At 43.0% G+C, this 20714-nt stretch overlaps 1 protein-coding gene across 1 annotated transcript in view; it reads right to left on the bottom strand.

Moving 5' to 3' along the window:
- Nucleotides 1-20714, bottom strand: part of FANCB (FA complementation group B) — a 350895-nt gene that overhangs the window by 154323 nt on the left and 175858 nt on the right. The window contains exon 4 of the mRNA XM_069205002.1: nucleotides 10138-10230. Within this exon, the coding sequence (XP_069061103.1) occupies nucleotides 10138-10230 (93 nt within the window). The remainder of the gene's footprint in view (nucleotides 1-10137; nucleotides 10231-20714) is intronic.

Here is a 20714-nt window from a genome sequence, read left to right as displayed (position 1 = left end):
AGGAGTGTTTAGGCCTGCCAAAAGGGGTTGTTTTGAATAGTTGTATTTGTAGTTCAAACCTGCATAACCAGGTTATTGGTTGCAGGCCTGCAGTCATGTTTTGCACTGTCACTTTATTTTGGCATATTTGGTGCTGCAGTCTACTAATGGCACTTAACTAACAGGTACACCTTGACCATACACTAGGGACTTACAGGTAAGCTAACTACAAATTCATCACGTTTTTAGAGGTAAGAGGACATATATGTGTGCAGACTCCAAATACCATCAGAAATCTAGCAAAAAGTGTTTTCAACCATGCAAAAAGGGGCATTTTTCTAAACTCCTGATTTTATCCTCCATATTGTACAATTAGCAATTCAATAGATATTAAAAATTGATTGCAAACCTGGAACATTCCTGAAAACCAGTAACAGAAATCCATACAATGTATTTACTGTAATTAGTAGAAAAGTTCATCCAGTGTTTACAGAGTTTGTGATCCCTACTGGGTAACAATCAGTTCACTGGCTGGTCAGGATATTTTCTAAACTCTCATAACAGTCAACTTACTTTACTTCTACTTGTCCAGGATATCGTTTGGGATTTTGTGGCAAAGTCAACAGCTTTTGGCTCAGAATTTGACCCACTGTAAAACTAACCACTTCCTTGACAGAACTGTATGCACCGTATGGACATTTTGGATTTTCTGTGGACTAATTCTACCTGTTTCCATATATGAGTGCAAGGGTGTTATTTCTTTTAGAGCCTCCTTGGGTTCCTGTAACTGTGTTTCTGCACATTTATGACAATGGTGGTCTGTTTAACCCTGGCAGTATCCTTCAGTATGTTGTTTCGGTGAAGGGCATTTCTGTTTTTCACACCACAGAAGTCCTTGGAACTATGGACGTGTGGATCTCTGAATTTTCTGTGGCCTCTCCAGAACAGGGATGTGCAATTCCTATAGCCCGACACCCAGGATATATTGTTTGGGGTCAAGGACAACTAGTTTTCATATTTGTTTTGTCCTTGTGACAAGTAGGCCCAACCCCCTGCAGCACAAACTCTTAGGCTGCCAGTTTACAGGGGAGGGGTCTGCAGTTAAGGTAATATTTGTGTTTCTATGTTAATGCTGTTCAGACTTGTATTTATGGTACATTAATGCAATGCCTTTATTATTAGGGTGAGCACTGTAAATACATTTTGTAAGCTCAGACTGCACTACTGCCATTGGATCCAGTGCAAAAATATGTATACTCACATGTTCAAAATGTTTAACAATATAGGGCTATGTATAATGCTCCCATAAAGCTCTCTGATTAGATGCAAATGTTTGGAGAAGCTTGTAAGCAGGACTGATCGTTTTTTTGCTTTTGAAAATAAAATGTTCAGAAAAACAATGCAACTAGGAAACAAAACATGTTTCTGAATCACTGTAAAATTTTAGATACCATTTCTTTGAAGCATTATTTACTAAAATGTGATGCACGCTTTTATTTCCAAAACATATTCATAATAGAAAATCAGTGTAACCAGTTTTAACATCATTATGGGAAACATTGAAATACACAAGCATTGGCAAAGCCAACCAATCTGAAACCGGTGGTCAGTCTTTTGGTTTTGTCAATGTGGGTCTTGTTTTGACATAGCATTTGTAAATCTTTATTGTTGTGGGAGTTGCCAGGCACTCACCACTGTAACAAACACTGGCAAAAAGCACAAATATTTTTGGTTTGAAAAAGCACACATTGTCACAATAGTTCCTGGCACTGAACAAGGCTTCTTTGTGTGCCAATACGCTCCTCGTGGAAGAGCAAAATGCTATAATTCACAGTTAAGCCAGCCGATAGATGGATAGACAGAAATAGAATTTTAATAAAAACAAAAAGGTGTTGGTTAACACCAGACCTTATGAGCACAATTCTTAAAGTCACAAAAGTGCACCCATGGTTATGTCTTTGCATTAGTGCAGAATTATGGCTTTCATGAATTCACAAGAATTTACGGAAGCAGACCAGGAATTCGTACTCCTAGAAAATATTTGTGGACTGTATTTTAGCACGAGCAGATATGCATGTGTAGATTTGCTCCCAAGAAAATGTATTGAGCATTTACAAGTTCACTTTCCTTCCAACCACTTTTTCTCAATACTGGAAGAACCTCTTGTCAGGAGTACATTTCCAGCCCTAGTCAGTAGGGGAAAATATTAGATAAGAGCTGGTGAAAATCCTTAAAACATGCAAGTTAGTAGGTTGCACAGTCTCACATGCATTCCAACCCTGGAAATATTGCTAACTGCTTCCTCCAGCCCCAGTATGTAAGATCTCAGAAAGGTGGGTAATCAAGAAATTGCTAGTAGTCAAGCCTATTATAGTTTTACCCCAGGCATAATCAGGGAGGCTATTATCAGAACTCTTATATAATGGTATTGGTGCCATAATCTGTCGCCATGCTACATGGCACCAAAGGGACAAGTGGATTTTTTTTACAGGACCTGTAGATTTACGAAGCAACTGGTTGCATGGACAAGTAGATATTTTATTAAATTCCACACCTCTGCCAGAGTTCCATCCATCTCTGGTCATTTCGGCACTACTACAGTTAAAGTAAGTCTCAATTTCAACTTTTTAGGTACCAGTCTCTCTTGGTAGTAGAACTTGTCATTGAGGCAGCCATCCTTCCTGTATGCCCCCTTGCAGCTGTCATTATTGTCTTCTTCTGTCTTAAGGCATTGTGTTGCCACTCTTCGCCCTTTAACTAAGACAAACATTCCCTGGTTGTCCAACAGAGATCAATGCTATCCATAGTCCTTTCTTCTGGAACTGACCAGGCCATCCTGGCTTCTTTGTCTGCTCATGGTGGCAGCTCTCGCAAGTAATGTTCCCCTTTATTGGTCCCAAAACATTTATACTTGACACTAGAATCAACAAACAATCTGTGCATGGGTTCAATGACTGGGAGGCAAGAAAAGCTTACGTAAAGTTTTAGGACTGCAAGGTACATCCATTCAACAGTACCACTCTCTCATAACTTACATCCTCATCTGTATCAAGTCTGCTCCTCCTTTCTCTCCTTCTGGACAGAACAGACTGACTACTGTTCAATTGTGAAACTTTCTGACCTGCATGCAAGCAGGCTTCAACTCGAGACAAGGTGTTCTTGCAGTTAGAGCTTTAAGTCTACATTTTAGGGGCCACTGCTTCATATTGAGTGACAACATTACTCCAGAAAATGTAATAATTACATACAATTACAAATAAAAAGAACGCTAGAGGAAAGAAAGAGCTGAGCAGCTGGGCATAAAAGTGTTCCATACCATATTCAACAAAGGGGAGGTCGTTACTAAAGAAGATGAGTAGTTTCGTAGAATTAAGTTCAAGCACCAGGTACTGGAAAGTGGAGTAAACTACCAATAGTAGGAGCTGGGTGAGGAAAGTGTGTTTCTGAATAGCCGCAATACTTCCTCTGATTTTAACTTCATGATCAAGCCAATAAAAGAGTAACTGGAGACAGCAATAGTTCAGATTACCTCTTAACGTATTTGGTCTGGAATATAATTACAGTACCACACTAGAATTAATAATTTATTATATAAAGCACGATTTTTTTGTAGTGCCAAATTTGCTTACTAATTCACAATTGGCCACACATTTCGATAACCTCAAACCAGAAAAAATAGAAACGTACCCATGTAGATTATAAATGAAAACCCATCAATGGAAATTAACACTACATCATACATTGCAAGACAGCAAGCATGTAATATGGCCAATTATTTTAGGATCACACTTAGTATCTTTGTCTTCAAAAATGCCATAACACACATTACTCAGAAGTAAACTGACAAATGAATAAATGTTGAATCAGAGTCAAAGAAAGGGTTTCGTAGCATCAGACATGGCGAGTTACAGTCAAATGGACCAAGTAATATTGAGCATGAATTACATTTTGAGGTAAATCAGCTTTCAAACTCTCTGCATAACAAAGCGGACATAGGCCTCAATGCAAGCAAGAAAAATGTGCCCCCCTTATCGCTCCCACCAGTTGGTGTTAAAAGATTTCCAAAACTGTATTGAGTGAACCATTTAGCTCTAAGTTCCAAGTGACTGCAGCTGTGGCACTAATGATATCTACGCCCATTCTCCTTTTGCTCTCTCCCCATCTCTCTCTCTCTTTCTCTCTCCTCCATCTCCACTCCTCTTATACCCTCCTCCTTTAGTGCTCCTCTCCCAATCCACTTCCAATCTCTCTCTTCCAGCCCACTAACTCCTACTTATCCACTTCATCCCTTTCTAAGTTTTCTTCTCCCCTTTAACCTGTTCATCTTATTGTCCATCCTCTCTCTTACTACATTTCTCCCTCAACCTGGCTTTGCTCTCCTCTACATACGAACTACACTTTTATAGGCTATGAACACAAAAAGTAAAACTAAACTTTTGTCTACAGACCTGCAGGCATATAAAATACCTACTAACTTTAGTATGTGGAACGCCATGAGAGAAAGTCAATGAGAAATTGTGTATGCTGTAATTACACCGCATCAAACTCCAAGCAAACATGGATATCCGTATTTTTATACCACTCCCCATCGCAGTGGGGATCAAGTGAATGTGGTGAGGGTCCCTCAGCCTCCCATATCTCACAGATATCGGCAAACCTTGTGCTAAATGGGGGGTAAATCAGACAGTGGAAAATCTGAGCAGGGTGATCGTGGTGTTGTAATGAGAAAACTCCAATGTTAGAATTCACCTACATTCAAGTCTTGGGTAGAGACAAGCAAACGTAGTAGAATAAGCTTTAAGAGGCATGCCTGCCAAATTATTATTTTATTTTAATGCTTGACAAAAATAAATTTAAGATTATAAACATAAGCGACTAGATCTAATTACCCTCACTTCACACCTGTCACAGAGTCCCTAGAGTGAAAACTGCACAACTATTCTTAAAATCTCTCCTTCAGTAAAGTTGATGTAGTCGATTGACTCTATACTAACTTCTGCTGCTTCTTTTTAACCCCTTCTGTGCCGAGGACGTAATGGTTACGGCCTGCGGAACAGTGCTGCTGTGCCCAGGACGTAACCATTACGTCCTGGGCACCCAGCCCAGAGGGAGCGCTAGCGCTCCCGCTCTGGGGTTCCCCCCCACCCCCAAGTCAGGGATGGAAGGGGAAGCCCTTCCCCTTCCACTCCCCTCTGTGACGTCAGCGCGCAAGCGCGCGCTGACAATCACAATGATGACTCCTTCGCGCTTTGGGGGGCAGAAACCACTAGGTACCAGGGATCTTTTTTTTGCGCCGTCACGCAAGGGGAGGGACCTTGTAGGCAAGGGTCGCTCCCCATGCGGGGTTGGGGGGGGGGGAATTTATTTTAGGCCATTTCTGCCCCCCCTTGGGGCAGATCAGCCTATTGGTATTAGGCCGATCTGCCCCCGGGGGGGCAGAAACCTCTAGGCGCCAGGGCAAATTGTTGTTTTGTGTTTTTTTCTTTTTTTAGAGATGGGGAGCGACCCATTAGGCAAGGGTCGCTCTCCTGGGGGGCAATTTGTATTTAGACCATTTCTGCCCCCCTTGGGGCAGATTGGCCGATTGTAGGTCAATCTGCCCCCAAGGGGGGCAGACACCACTAGGCACCAGGGATTTTTTTTTGCGCCGTCACACAAGGGGAGCGACCTTGTAGGCAAGGGTTGCTCCCCGAGGGGGGCGGGGGGCATTATTTTAGGCCATTTCTGCCCCCCCTGGGGGCAGATCGGCCTATTGGTATTAGGCCGATCTGCCCCCAGGGAGGGCAGAAACCTCTAGGCGCCAAGGCAAATTGTTTTTTTGTGTTTTTTTTTTGTTTGTTTTTTTTTAGAGATGGGGAGCGACCCATTAGGCAAGGGTTCCTCCCCTGGGGGGCAAATTGCATATAGACCATTTCTGCCCCCCTTGGGGGCAGATTGGCCGATTGAAGGTCAATCTCCCCCAAGGGGGCAGAAACCACTAGGCACCGGGGATTTTTTTTTTTTTTGGCGCCAATGTCACGCAGGGGGAGCGACCCCGTAGGCAAGGGTCGCTCCCAGGGGGGGTAAATTTATTTTAGGCCGTTTCTGCCCCCCCCCGGGGGCAGATCGGCGTATTGTTATTAGGCCGATCTGCCCCCAGGGAGGGCAGAAACCTCTAGGCGCCAGGGTAAATTATTTTTTTGTGTTTTTTATTTTTGTTTGTTTGTTTTTTTAGAGATGGGGAGCGACCCATTAGGCAAGGGTTGCTCCCCTGGGGGGCAAATTGTTTTTAGACCATTTCTGCCCCCTTCGGGGCTGATTGGCCGATTTTAGGTCAATATGCCCCCAAGGGGGCAGAAACCACTAGGCACCGGGCATTTCCTGTTGCGGGCGCTAGGCCTACCCACATAAGTGAGGTATCATTTTTATCGGGAGACTTGGGGGAACGCTGGGTGGAAGGAAATTTGTGGCTCCTCTCTGATTCCAGAACTTTCTGTCACCAAAATTTGAGGAAAGTTTGTTTTTTTAGCCAAATTTTGAGGTTTGCAAAGGATTCTGGGTAACAGAACCTGGTCAGAGCCCCACAAATCACCCCATCTTGGATTCCCCTAGGTCTCTAGTTTTAAAAAATGCACAGGTTTGGTAGGTTTTCCTAGGTGCCGGCTGAGCTAGAGGCCAAAATCTACAGGTAGGCACTTTGCAAAAAACACCTCTGTTTTCTTTAAAAAAAAAGTGATGTGTCCACGTTGCGTTTTGGGGCGTTTCCTGTCGCGGGCGCTAGGCCTACCCACAAAAGTGAGGTATCATTTTTATCGGGAGACTTGGGGGAACATAGATTAGCAAAACAAGTGTTATTGCCCCTTGTCTTTCTCTACATTTTTTCCTTCCAAATATAAGAGAGTGTGTAAAAAAGACATCTATTTGAGAAATGCCCTGTAATTCACATGCTAGTATGATCACCCCGGAATTCAGAGATGTGCAAATAACCACTGCTCCTCAACACCTTATCTTGTGCCCTTTTTGGAAATACAAAGGTTTTCTTGATAGCTATTTTTCACTCTTTATATTTCAGCAAATGAATTGCTGTATACCCGGTATAGAATGAAAACGCACTGCAGGGTGAAGCTCATTTATTGGCTCTGGGTACCTAGGGTTCTTGATGAACCTACAAGCCCAATATATCCCAGCAACTAGAGGAGTCCAGCAGACGTAACGGTATATTGCTTTCGAAGATCTGACATTGCAGGAGAAGTTACAGAGTAAAACGTAGAGAAAAAATTATGTTTTTTTCACCTCAATTTCAATATTTTTCTTTTTCAGTTGTTATTTTCTGTAGGAAACCCTTGTAGGATCTACACAAATTACCCCTTGCTGAATTCAGAATTTTGTCTACTTTTCAGAAATGTTGCGGTGTCTGGGATCCAGCATTGGTTTCATGCCCATTTCTGTCACTGACTGGAAGGAGGCTGAAAGCACAAAACAAATCGTAAAAATGGGGTATGTCCCAGTAAAATGCCAAAATTGTGTTGAAAACTTGGGTTTTCTGATTCAAGTCTGCCTGTTCCTGAAAGCTGGGAAGCTGGTGATTTTAGCACTGCAAACCCTTTGTTGATGCCATTTTCACGGAAAAAAACCACAAGCCTTCTTCTACAGCCCCTTTTTCCCATTTTTTTGAAAAAAACGAAATTTTCACTGTATTTTGGCTAATTTCTTGGCCTCCTTCTGGGGAACCCACAAAGTCTGGGTACCTTTAGAATCCGTAGGATGTTGGAAAAAAAGGACGCAAATTTGGCGTGGGTAGCTTATGTGAACAAAAAGTTATGAGGGCCTAAGCGCGAACTGCACCAAATAGCCAAAAAAAGGCTTGGCACAGGAGGGGGAAAAGGCCTGGCAGCGAAGGGGTTAAAGAGGACCCTATTGAGGATACAGGCAACCTCAGGGCAGGGAGGCCTCCTTCATGGAACAAACACACAACATGAAATCAAGAAGTACTAAACATATCAGTGGAGCTTCAGCCATTTCATTACAATGCAATTCCTGATTCAGAAATAATGCTGGCCTGGGTGTTTTCTATACTATCGCAGCAGTAGAATAACAGCACTTTTTTCTTGCCCGGATATAGTATAGGATTTTGTGACAAAATCAACACCGAATTTGTTCCAGTACAAAACTAACCACTGCATTCATTATGAAACTCCTTCTTTCAGATCCTGCATAACAGACAGGTCACTTATTCAGAAATGCGAAAGGGGATAACAGTCCAACACCGCCATGCAATAGAGCCAAGTAACATCCCAATCCTACTGTTGGTCAAAGAAACCGATGTCAAATCTCAAATTCATGAGAACGTGTTTAAAGATGTTTCAATAGAAAAGTACTTTTCCCAGTGGATAATACCAGTATTGTTCAAGTTTTAAAATTTTGCAAGGGCCAAGTCACTATACCTACATCGAAATTTAAATTAAATAGGCTCAATTTCAAGAGAACGTGTGTCAAGATTTTTCAATAGGGTAAAATCTTGACTGCCCACTATATTCCTCTATGCCAGACGTAAGTGCAGCAACACAAGGTTTCAAGGCTGCCCCTGGTTGCAACTTTTCCCAACGAAATACACCAGCATTGCACAAGTTTTAAGATTCTGCAGGGGCCAAGACACTATACCTATATAGAAAATTAAATGAAATAGTCTGCAATTATTTTCAGCAGGGTTTTTCTGTCTTTGTTTTATCAGTCAGTGGTCACTGGCAGTCGGAGAACATATTTTAAAGTAATTTTTCTTAAGTTTACTGTAAGGAGAAAAACAGCAGCGTTGGGTGTTTTTTCCCTAATTTTTTTTACCAGTCGCAACGTTAACAAGCATTTGCAATGCAATGGGTCTTGTGTTTGCTCGAGTTAGAGCTACTGACATTGTACTCAAACTGTGGACCGTCCCTATCTGTCAGTACATTTGTTTTCTGTTCAGAGACGAACACAAATGCTAATTAAATGGTCTATTGGCTATAGATCGCGGAGACCCGAATTATAATCTCAGTTTGCTAAATGTCAACATTTCTGTGCACATCAGTTTATTACTATGTGTAATAGTTTTGAAATCTGCCAACACTGCAGATCCATAAACAGGCCGATCAAAGCACCACTGCTGCCATGAGCGTGAAAGCGAGAGTTATTGGCCGCACCGCCTTAAGCCGGCCCTGAGTGTATGGATACTCAAACACATTTGCTATGTTGATGGTGAAGCAAGTTCTCGGAGGCTGTATGGCTGGGGAGGGGAGGGGTGCAATGCTGGTCCACTCTCTCAAAGTCACGGAAGCATAGTCATGGCCCACGACCACACTACACTCCCCTTCACTCCCTTTTATTTGTTCTGGGGCTTAACAGCTTTATGCCCATTTTTTTCTCTGGCACGGGTGTACTGTACTGTAAATGACATTATATAGTGCTTCAAACCCCCAATGAGGCACAAAAATACATTAGCGGATTAACAGAATGCTACATTTGTGGCAGTGTTAATTTAAAAAGTAACAGTACAGGCTTCTACTCTGGTCTTTCCTTGTGTGTCAAATGTTATTACTAGCAGGAGCGGCCTGCAGCACTGAAAAGGGTCGGGGCAGTGCACGCGCAGGGTGGGGGTGATTTAATTGAAAAAAAAAAAAAGTACCTGTGCCGCCGCCACCTTCCCCTTCACGACAGCGCTGCTCCTCTCCTTTTCTCAGCCGTCAGCCTGCAGGCATAGGCTTCTAGCCTGCCCTGCGGCCAATTTAGATGCTGCTCAGCCCAGCGTCAGGACTGACTGGGAGCGCCCAGCTAGGGCGCAACCAGGCAGACTGGGAGCCTGTGCAGGTTCTCTCCAGCCCACCACAAAAAATGATAATAAACATAGTTTATTATCTTTTTTGGTAAAAGGTTTGCAGCTGCTGCTGCAGCAGGGGTGGGGAGTGTGACGCTTCTCTGCCCTAATGGAGCAGCCGCCCCTGCCTTTTGGAGGTACTGTGCGAGTTCCTACAGCATTGTCGTCGTGAGGTTGATAAATTGCCTTAGCATATTTTATGTTTTACGTTTTTTCTTGGGCAAAAAATATTGTGGTAATAAAGGCTGCACTAAATTAAAATATCACATTATACTTTTAGTGTTTTACCGTAATGTTCGAGGGGAAACAACATTTTGGTTAGTGATGCAGACCTGCAATCTGGTTTCCAGTGCCTGCAGAGTGCGAAAGCGGATCTCCAGACCCTCGTCGGTAGCAGCTTCCCCTTCTGAAACTGGAAGGCCGCTCTGAAAAGAAAAACAGCGCACGTCACAGCTTGAAGCTTTGCCAGAAACCATTACTGTGTAATAATAGAGAGACCCAGTGATAACGAATTAGGCAGCTAAGACACACCAGAAAGCAATTAAAAACCCAAGGGCTGCTAGCATTTGAGGTTGATGTTACTGCACAAGCCAATTTATAAAAGGTTAATTAAAGTACCCTTCTCTTAAAAGAGGAGTGTGGTATGGCTGACCATCAATGAAGAAACACATTATTACAAAGTTTGAACAACCGTGCACGTGTCAATTTAAATCCTGTCTGGCCAGAAACAGAAACACGCAGCCCATTCCCAATAGATTTTCTGATGTCCCCATCAATGCTAATGCCGCTACTAGTCAAAGGGAGAAAAGGAGACGGATATGCTTAGTGAGCCTAACAAAGGTAAAGAACTCGTGCTTTCCACCATTAACAGTGTTGGAAATTGAAACACTTTCCTCTGTGATCTCATAAATTGGGGGGTCATGGGATGCAGCATAAAGGTGTTGAAGTCATGAAGGGGCGAGTCATAGGAGCAGAGTGACGGCCAACATATTCATAAATTCATTTTATTTTTTTTAACTTTACCCCCCAAAAATTAGCAACAGGGACAGATGTGATAGTAACCTGTTTTGGCTTACTTGGTCACAAAAATATTGCACTTTTAATTATTCTGCGGTTTTATTCCTGCATATTATTGCTTTTTCTTCGACAATAGCAGTTCACACATACATGTTTTACATTTACAATTACGAACACATTGCGTATACAACTGTGCCCCGTGCTGGTCAATGTGCCCCACACCGTAGAAAGGTAGACCATTAAGTACTTCGGATTTAGCAGGTACTGTGATTGGAAGTAGTGATTATTAGGAAACAATGAGCTGAAAAAGGAACAATAAAACAATGTGAGTGCCACTTTCGCTGTCAATCAGTATCCGCCTGGGCAGCCCCTCTTATGCGGCATCAAGTCATGGCTCAAGTACCAAAACTAGGGACCATGCCCGTGCACTGATACTGCACCCAGAAGGAAGTCAAGGGGTCATGTTGTAGGCCGCCAAGGTATGTTGACGGACTGCCAAAGATATCAGGGAGTTTACTCCAGAGGCTTGCTATTGTATGTGTGTGAAGTTCCCAGTGTTCTTCAGTTTGGAGGGAAGGACCTTCAGCTTTCTCCCACTAAGCCCTCCAACAACAGTGGTGGACCCCTCAGGGGACTTCCAGTGAATCGCTAAGGCACGATGAGCCAGGACCTGGCCAAGGTCCATAAAACTGGTCTACATCATCCTGGACCACAGGCGAGAATATAGGCTCAACAGGCAAGTCTCTATAGTTAATGTAGAGGATTTCCCCACTGTCCTCCCCAACTCTGCCTCAGCCTCTCTCCAAAATCCAATCACCAACGTAAACAGGATTTATTTGACGGAATCACACATGCTACTACAATGCATGCCTTTACGACGTATCCATTACCACGCAATGCCATTACCACGCATTGCCTTTACCATGCAAGACTTTACCATGCATATGCATTTCCCACACATGCCTTTACAACATAATTGTAAGCATATATCAGGTAAGTAAAATCTTTTTTAACATACATATATAAGTGTGTGTGTGTGTGTGTGTGTGTGTGTGTATATATATATATATTCACTTGAAAAAATAAAAAAGTTACAGGGACGTTATAGCTAGGCTCACATCTTAAACATACCAAACCATAGAAATTCACAAGTTATAGTTAGGGTTATCTCAAGTAACTATAACTCGTGCCTGCTGGGGTGATTTGTACTGGTGGTGGTAGTCCCTGGGGCATTGGGGCCCCGCCAGGCCACCCGCATCACAATATAAATGCTCCCGGTACTTGGCCCAGTACAGAAGCCCACTCTTTGTTTTTTTCGGCAGGTCAGGAGCAAGGTTGGGAGGGGACCGCATAACCAGAGCTAAGGGGTCAGGGTGTCTGTACCCTGGCCCCTTTTCTTTTTTTACATTTTTTTCTGGGACTCGGCTGCCGAGTTCCAAGATGGCTGCCAACACTTCGTGGTTGAAGTGTTGACAGCCAATCAGATGTCAGCATGAGATCGGGAGGGGTTGCAAATCCTTCAGGTCCCTATATATACAAATTTCTTCTCCCCTTAATTTCTCAAAAACTACCATCAAAAATTTACATCAAAAATTTACATCAAAACATAAAGGTCGCTTTTTGGACCAGGATCTACCTTTCTGCCAAATTTGGTGTAATTATGTCCAGTAGTTTCGGCGCTATCGCTGTTCAATTTTTCCTGTGGAAAAATGAATTGGGAAAAAGAGTTTTGGGTCCCCCCCTTTTCTGACCCTGCCCCCTCCCCCTCTTCCGGACAGATCACCCTGAAAATTTCCAGACAGCAGCTGGCGTGACTGGCAAAGTTTTGGGGAAAGTTTTGTGAAGATCCGTCAAGCGGCACCAAAGATATGGGCAAGTAAAAAAAAAACGCTTTTTATATAGAAACTAGGTCCTAACTATAACTACCTACTGGTGACTGTTGACGGGGAGAAAGCATAAATAAAAATACACCTAAGGGGTCAGGATAGAGGTATCCTGACCCCATAGGACACATGTAGGGGTCTCTAAAGAACACCTCATGGGCAAACAAATGCCTTTTTTTTTTGGACGATCTGTGGATCGGATCCACCGCAATACACATCGCAACCCCCTTGTAATCCATGATGGATCCACTGACCTGAAGACCAATGGGAAAAAAAAAACTCACATATCATACCCGTTTGGCCAGGCCCAGCTTCATGTGGGGGCTGGTTGGTTGCAGGGCCTGGCCACTGAGGCCATCCATCGCCACACATGGCCAAAGGCCATGCGCAGCAGTGGTTGTAATAATGTACTGTAATTATATATCACTTTATGTTAAAAAGCCATAGAAATTAACTGCAAAAAAATAAAGGTTAGAGGGACGTTACTGTTAGCTGTTAGGTTGACTTTTTAACCACAGAAAACCATAGAAATTCAGCAGTTATACTTATAGTTACACTTATCTGAATAAACTATAACTCGTGCCGTAGGGTAAATTTAGGCCACAAGTTATAGTTTCGTAACATAAGTATAACAATAAGTATAATCAAAATTGTTGAATTACTATGGTTTTGAGTGGCTAAAAAGTCAACCTAACAGTAACATCTCTGTAACCTTTGGGTTTTTTCAGTGAATATCTATCTATCTATCCATCTATCTATCTACCTATCTAATCTATCTATCTAATCTATCTACTTACCTGATATATACTTATCATTTTGTAAAGGCATCCGTGTGGTAAAGCCATATGCATGGTAATGACCGCGTTGTAAATGTTGTTTTCCCATGCACAGCCATGTCATTTGTTAAAAGTCTGCATCTGGCTTGTGATTATTGGGGACATACTTCATTGGCTGTCATGAAATAGTACTTAACCTATGGGGTGTGCAATAAGTGATGTGACCCTCAGTCACCCACCATAAGGAGTCCTGCAGTTGTCCATTCATGCATTTTTGTGCATTCAAATAACCTTCTTGTGCAGCAAAATAATGTCCTTGCGCTGTTGAGAGGCCCAATAGGGGGATCACAGACATGCTCGGTAGGTTCCCTAGAAGCACCCTTCACCAGCAACAGAGAGCGATGGCTGCCAGTTCAGTGAGTTTGGGCTCTTGCATCATGCTGCCTAGCAAAACTGTGAATTGTGAGCAAATTAAACTAAAGAGTTAACTTTATGTTAATATGAATTCCATAAAACTCATCATTTAAATGTACTCCCATTTCAAAGTGTCACACTTGCAAATAGCAGGCACCTTGCACCCAGTGGCCTGTAGTCACTGTGCCATATTTATAACAGAACAATACAGCCAATTGATTCAATGGGATGAATATAAAGTGAAGGAACATGCTTCATAAAATATTAAGGTATTATTGGCTTAATTTAAAGTGAAGAAAAACATGGACTTAATGTTTTATAGAATTTTTTTTATTCACTTTAAATTTCTCCACATTTGGAAGAAATGACAGTATGTTTCAGTTATAAATATGGCACAATGTCTACTGGCTACTGGGAGAAAGAGGCCTGCTGTTTGCAAATGCAACACTTTGAATGGGGTTAAATTAAAATGAAGAGTTAACTTAGTCATTAAGCTCACTCTTCATTTAAATGTTCTCCTATTTAAAAACATTCAGAAACATCAGTTTGTTCTCATGATCCAATACTGAGTTGACAAGGACTTTTATAAAAGATTTAAATACCTCAGTGCTTCAGTTCTTCACCTTTGCGCCCTGGGTCATAAATATGACTCCAGCACTGCTAATTATCAGGCCCTGCTATCTGCAGCCTGAAGATAATAATGAAAAATAAACATAGCCTTCCCTTAACTTTAAAAGGAAAATGAGACCCTGTGCTTTTTTTAAAAATGAACTCAAGGCAGTGAGCTATTCTGACGTTGTCTGTGAACTACTGCTAGCTCACGATCCATGGGTTGGAGACACCTGGGTTAGGCAATGCTAGTGTGAGGAGCGAATAGCGTTCTGTGTCTGGGACTAATGGACCAGCCTTTAGTATGAGTGCCCTTATATAGTGACTTCCTTAGGCTAGGTATAATGTTTTTAGCCAATCTCATACTTGAGGGAAGTGAGGTCCACTGTTTTACCAGGAGTGCTGCAGGGGAACCTCGGCTGCAACATCTCCACCACTGGATTCAGGTAAGAGTTTAGCCTCGCTTTCCTCCAGGCATCTGAGGCTGTTTCAAGATGCCACTGTGCAGAAGACTGGTCGCAGTTTACCATGCAGTTCAGACCCAAAGTAGACTCCCCATTAAAACAGAGGTGCATAGCTCATCCACAGTTCGGTTGATTTAGAGGGAGGTCTAACAGATGGTCCCAAGAGTCTACATTCCGGTATCCCCAGCACATGAGGAAGGATGGCAGGTCTAGGGTGCACGGATCAACACTAGCATAGATAGGTTTCATTGCCAAACCTGAATGGTGGTTCACAATGTCTTTTGGAAGACATGCTACTTAAATAAAGTTCAGTCCAAAGTCGTAAACATGAGAAGGCGGTCACACTTCCTCTTGGTACAGTGACACCTGGGCAGGGGATACCTGTTAGAGTCACACTAGGGCTGGGCCCTCCAATTCTTGTTGGTCCATGCTGGACACCACTCGTTCGGACACACAGGGATTGAGAAGTGTCTTGAAGTCTAATGAGAGTAATAGGGGAAACACACTGAAGTAGCAGGGAGCTCACCATATGTTCAAGAAGTGCCAGAAACGTTCTTGGTGTGAGTTGACCATTTCTACTGAGTGTCAGCTCACTTTTCAGGGTAGCTCATTCCCCAGCAGCAGCAGTTGGGGGTCTTCTTCTGGCACACTCTTCAAACAGGGATACATCCAGAACATCCTCAGCAGGCCAGGTCAACTCCTTTAGTAAGGTAGACCCACAGCTTCTTCCAGTAGGAAACTGCAGACTTCTTCAGGTCATGCTCCCTCAGCTTCAGATTTCAGAAGTTTCCTGGACAGCATGCAGGATGTCTCCTACACTGGTAGGTGAGAAGTCCTGGCACAATGATAAGCAGTGCCAGTCCTCTTCAGACATGGATTGTATATTGCACATGTGATAATCTAGAAATAGTTCAAGGTGGTTCTTTCATTTTCTGTATTGCTCTTCTTCCAGAACAGACACACACTGTGCCTGCAGGTTGTGGCAGGCAGCAGGAGGTGACAACGAGAGACGTCACTGGAAGAAATACAAATGTTGAGCACAAATAGGAGAGAATCCTTCACACTGGTCACCCACCAGGCTTTTGAAAGCAAGACCTGCGGAAATAATTGGGGCAGGATCAGGCAAAGGCTACCACTGCACCTAAGACGAGACTGCTATCTCCAGACTCCACAGTACACTCAGTTGAATCTAATAAGGGTATTCTAGGAAGGACAAAAGGCCATTTCAGCACATCTAAAGGGAGCCCATCAGAGTCTGTTACTCACATGAAAGCCCCAGGAATGCTATCAATACACAATGCTAGTTTGGAAGACTACTTCCAACCTCCATCTTGTACTGTAGTACAGCATGCAGTGCATAAAATGCACTGGCACATAGTAGCATCCACCTGAACCACATTAATGTGTTATCCAGGCACATGTCACAGAATGTTGCCAGGAACGCAACCTCAAAAGTAAGGGGCGGACGTTGGGAGGAAGAAGCCCACTCACCTCATGCAGAGAACATGGAAAAAAGGCTAGCTCTGCGACTAAGATTAAAAACACACAGTGATACCACTGCCAACCTCACCCTCATGTCAGGCAACAAGGGACAGTAGTCCGTCTTGATAAGGTGAACATGCTTGGTGCATCCCTCCAGGCAACAGAGCTGCACTATGGGTCTCTCGTATCAATTATGCTGCGTGGCCCTTTTATGTACGCCTGATGGTTGTGTGCGCTGAGGCCTTAAAAAACACCAAAAAACGTAAGACTTGCATTTGGGTAACTCAGGCCATAGGTGCAGTCTTTCAAAACCATGCAGAAGAAATTCCTGCCCAAAACAGTCATCATCTAATATCTGCAATGCAAGCAATATTAAGACAAGGACTGACTTCGGCACATGCAATACACTTTACCACTGCACCCACACTTTATTTGAGAAAGCCACTGATGCAAGGCTGTGACAACAATTATTTCCTTGAAACTACGCATGCGGAACCAACACTGGAGACCGAGGGCCTGGATCTGGGGTCCATCATTTGGCTTCTTGTGACAGCCTGCCTCCCCCTGCATACATAATATGATGGCCTTATTAGCTGGTGACAGACTTTTTTCCTGAATCACATATGCCACACACTGTAAGGCTGCATCTGCACAACATTGCTGATAAGAGGCAGGGGCCAACAATTATTTCCCTAAGCCTGCACTGGAGAGGCAATTCTGGATACTGGTTGACCCAGTGCCATGAATCTTAAGCTAGTCTCTACGCCCAAGGAAGGTCACAGGAGGAAACATGCTATTTAACCATTTATATTAACATCACACATGCACAAGCATATTATTCAGTGGCAAACAATACTTCTGCAATCGTGATAATGAAATTGATGATCCTTCTTTCGAACAAGCAGTAACTACTAAGGTTACTTCAACTAAATCTCTTTTGGACCCTTATGATAAGGGGTATGTCCCTATCAGTTATTATTAGCCTGACAAATTAATTAATTTTTAAAGTGCATAATAAAGTGATTTTTAGCCCCCGTTATATATTAGAAGGACCCTATGGCTATAGGGGGACATACTAAAGATTTTCAGGTCTGTAGTGAGACTGAATGTTATAGATCTCACTAAGATGCTTCAGGTCAAGTGTACGAGAGCAAGAGAAGGCCCTTAAAATGAGAACTCACAGGTTTTTTTTGAATGATGAAACAAACTATTCTGTCTAAGACCTCAGAACTCTTGGGTATGGGCATCAAGGTGGATCACGCAACAGAGCACTCTTACCTGGCATTTGTAAGATTTTATGAGGCTAAATATGGTGACCCCGAGATGAGTGAAATCAATACTACTCTAAGCAAGAGCTTTGAGTCACATAAATATAAATGTAATAATCAAAATGTGAGGACTACAAAATATTCTGACCTAATTATTAGGGGTGGGTGTAATTTGCATAATTTAGTGTAGTATAATCACATGGAATTACCTAAATGTTGCATGAGGTTATGCATAATCACGAGTAATGCTGCGTTTAGCCCTATTTCTCAATGCAAAAACGTCCGCTCGCATCCAAAAAGGGCTTGAGAATATATTTTGCACTAAGAAATAGTGTTGCATGCAACAGAAACTGCTCCTGGGGCAGGATTTTCCCTTAACTTACTGCTGGCATTTAGCTCTATTTTCTTAGAGCAAAATCTACTCTTGCATTCAAAATGGACCGAAGAATACATTTTGCACCAAGAAATAACGCTAAATGCAGCACAGCACGAATTGCAAACAGCCGGTTGCGGCCATTAAGTGTGCTCCTGCAGTAGGATTGTTCCCCAAAATTACTCTTAACTATGCAAGCAGGAGTAATCACATTATTATCGGTAATTGTGTGTCACAGAGTAACGCAGAATTATGCAATTTACTCGAGCGTAACTAAAATTATGCCCGGGTCTACTCATTATTACGGTAAATGAAGCAGAAAGTACTATTGGGGCCTGTGTACCTATGGACACGGAACAGGAACCTGATAAGAAAGTTTCTGCTTGGTACTGGATAGATTAAGTTTTGAACTATGAATTCTAAAGTGTGCCTCACCCTGATCTCCCCTAGCCACCTTTATGCCCATTGAATATGGCACCAAACGTTCTGGCACTGTGAGAAACAGCAAAGGTGTGGTCAGGGATTTCTTTTACATGCACAAGATCCATCAGCTCACTGCATTGTTCACCTTCTGCTATACTGAAGAGTGCAGTGGGAATCTGGAAAAACATCTTGGCACCACAGGACAGCTGACCCAATTGAATTAGAGACATGAATGCATATGGGAGGACCACCAAAACTAAGAAGCCCCTAGTTTGGCTTCACAATCCACAGTACCAAAATGATATGTTAAAGGTGCATGAGGGAGACCTGCTCGACATCCAGATAGGAGGAGGATACTAAGCCCTTCTGCCTCTAGTGCATCTACATCACTACCTCTCCTCTGGCAAACGGATGTCAGTCCTGGTGTTTCACACCTAGTAACTAGAACTTCATGGAAGTCAATTGTGTTACACGCAAAAAATTAGAGGTTTTCAATCCAAGGTACAAGGTTCAATTGAAGCTGTCTAGCGACCATTTGTACCTGGCTAAATGATGCCTATGATGAATAAAGAACTTTTCAGAATTTGTGTGAGCCAATGAAAAGGGTGGTTCCGAACCAGCACTATTTATTCACTGATGCTGTGCTAAAGCTGCTCATGGCAATGCAAGCACTGGTTTAGATACATCATAAGAGGCACCAGTCACCTTACAACAGACATGTACAGCAGTGGTTGGGCTACAGACTACATATCCCTTGCAATCCATGGGATCACTTTCAAGGTGCTTGACTCGAGGCCAACCTTCAAATGAACTGCCATGGAAGGCATCGCTCAGCATGCAACCAATGTAACGCTCTGTCTTGAGAAATCACTACAGCTGTAAACATCCCATAAGACTTAAAATCTGAATCTGAGTAAGAGGTTCCAACCTAGTGGTCTTCGGTGTTGTATTCTTTGTGACTGATAATTGCAGTAATACCTTGTGAGCTGTGTCAGAATGCATAACACTTCAATGTGCACTGTTTTGCCTGCTCCAGGTACCTCATTGTGTACACCTTTTTCATAAAGTAAACCCAACTCAATTTCATAATGGTCATCTGTCACATGATTTGTATACATTTAACCATTCTAATAAAGTCCAGACACTGTGGAGGATGCTTCTGTGAGTTAATGGCATTCCAACAACTTCCATTTTTTTTTTTTTCATGAATCTGTTTATTGCCATTTTATCACAACATTACAACATAGTTATAAACCATTGACATTTAAACATATTGCCTTGTGTAGCTTCGCTTCAACTCGGCTGGATAATGACAAGTCAGTGCAACAGATCAGGTAACATGACTAATGTTAGTTCAGATGCTTGGCTCGTCCTCTAAACCATCTACAAATTGGGCTCCACAGCACACTCTTAACAGGATTACCCCACTGATATTAACATGGCTTGCAGCTGTGGTCTGAGAGGAGAGGAAGCAGCCAAGAGCCGTTTAGTGAGTGCATCACAAGACAACACCAATCATTGCACCAGTACTCCCATTACATGGTTTGTAGCTCACATGTCAGTGTCGAGAGGGCAGATGCTATAAACATTTTAAAAAACAAACCATACAAACAATAACAACTGCTGGTTACTGGACATCCATACAATTAAGTCCCATATAATCACCTCCCGGTCGGGCTGAGGACTAATCTGCATCAATCCGGTATTCTGGTAGAGGGGCTGAGCCAGGCGCCCAATCCATCAAACTGTGCCTTTCAGACTTCCAGCACTGCATCAAATCACGCTAATTCACACACACACACTCCCCCATCGCAGCGCACCACGCCTTTAACGGGCTCTCATTCATGCTAGACCGAATCCCCCTCCTCTGGGTCCCCGCTTAGGCTCCACAATCGCAACATCAGCTCCTCCCAGCCAACCGTCAACAGAAATTGGCGTGGCCCCAACACCTCCTCCCTCTTCAGTGTTACTCCCTCGGCTCCCGCCCATACCGCAAGAGAACGCCTCCAAGCCTGCACCGGCGGGGGTCTGGTGATTTCCACCTACAAGTCACCAGTCGCTTTGCCACGATAAGTCCCAGGTCCGTAAAACGCACCTCCACTCTATGCTGCTTACTTCTAGGAAATAATCCCAGTATGCACGCCTCCCACGTGAACGGAACCTGCCAAGCTGTGCAGTCCGATAAATTGTCGATTACCAC

This window comes from Pleurodeles waltl, chromosome 8 (assembly GCF_031143425.1).
Source record: "Pleurodeles waltl isolate 20211129_DDA chromosome 8, aPleWal1.hap1.20221129, whole genome shotgun sequence".
NCBI lineage: Eukaryota > Metazoa > Chordata > Amphibia > Caudata > Salamandridae > Pleurodeles > Pleurodeles waltl.
The sequence above is the reverse complement of the archived record's forward strand: the minus strand, read 5'-3'. Positions and strand labels throughout refer to the sequence as shown.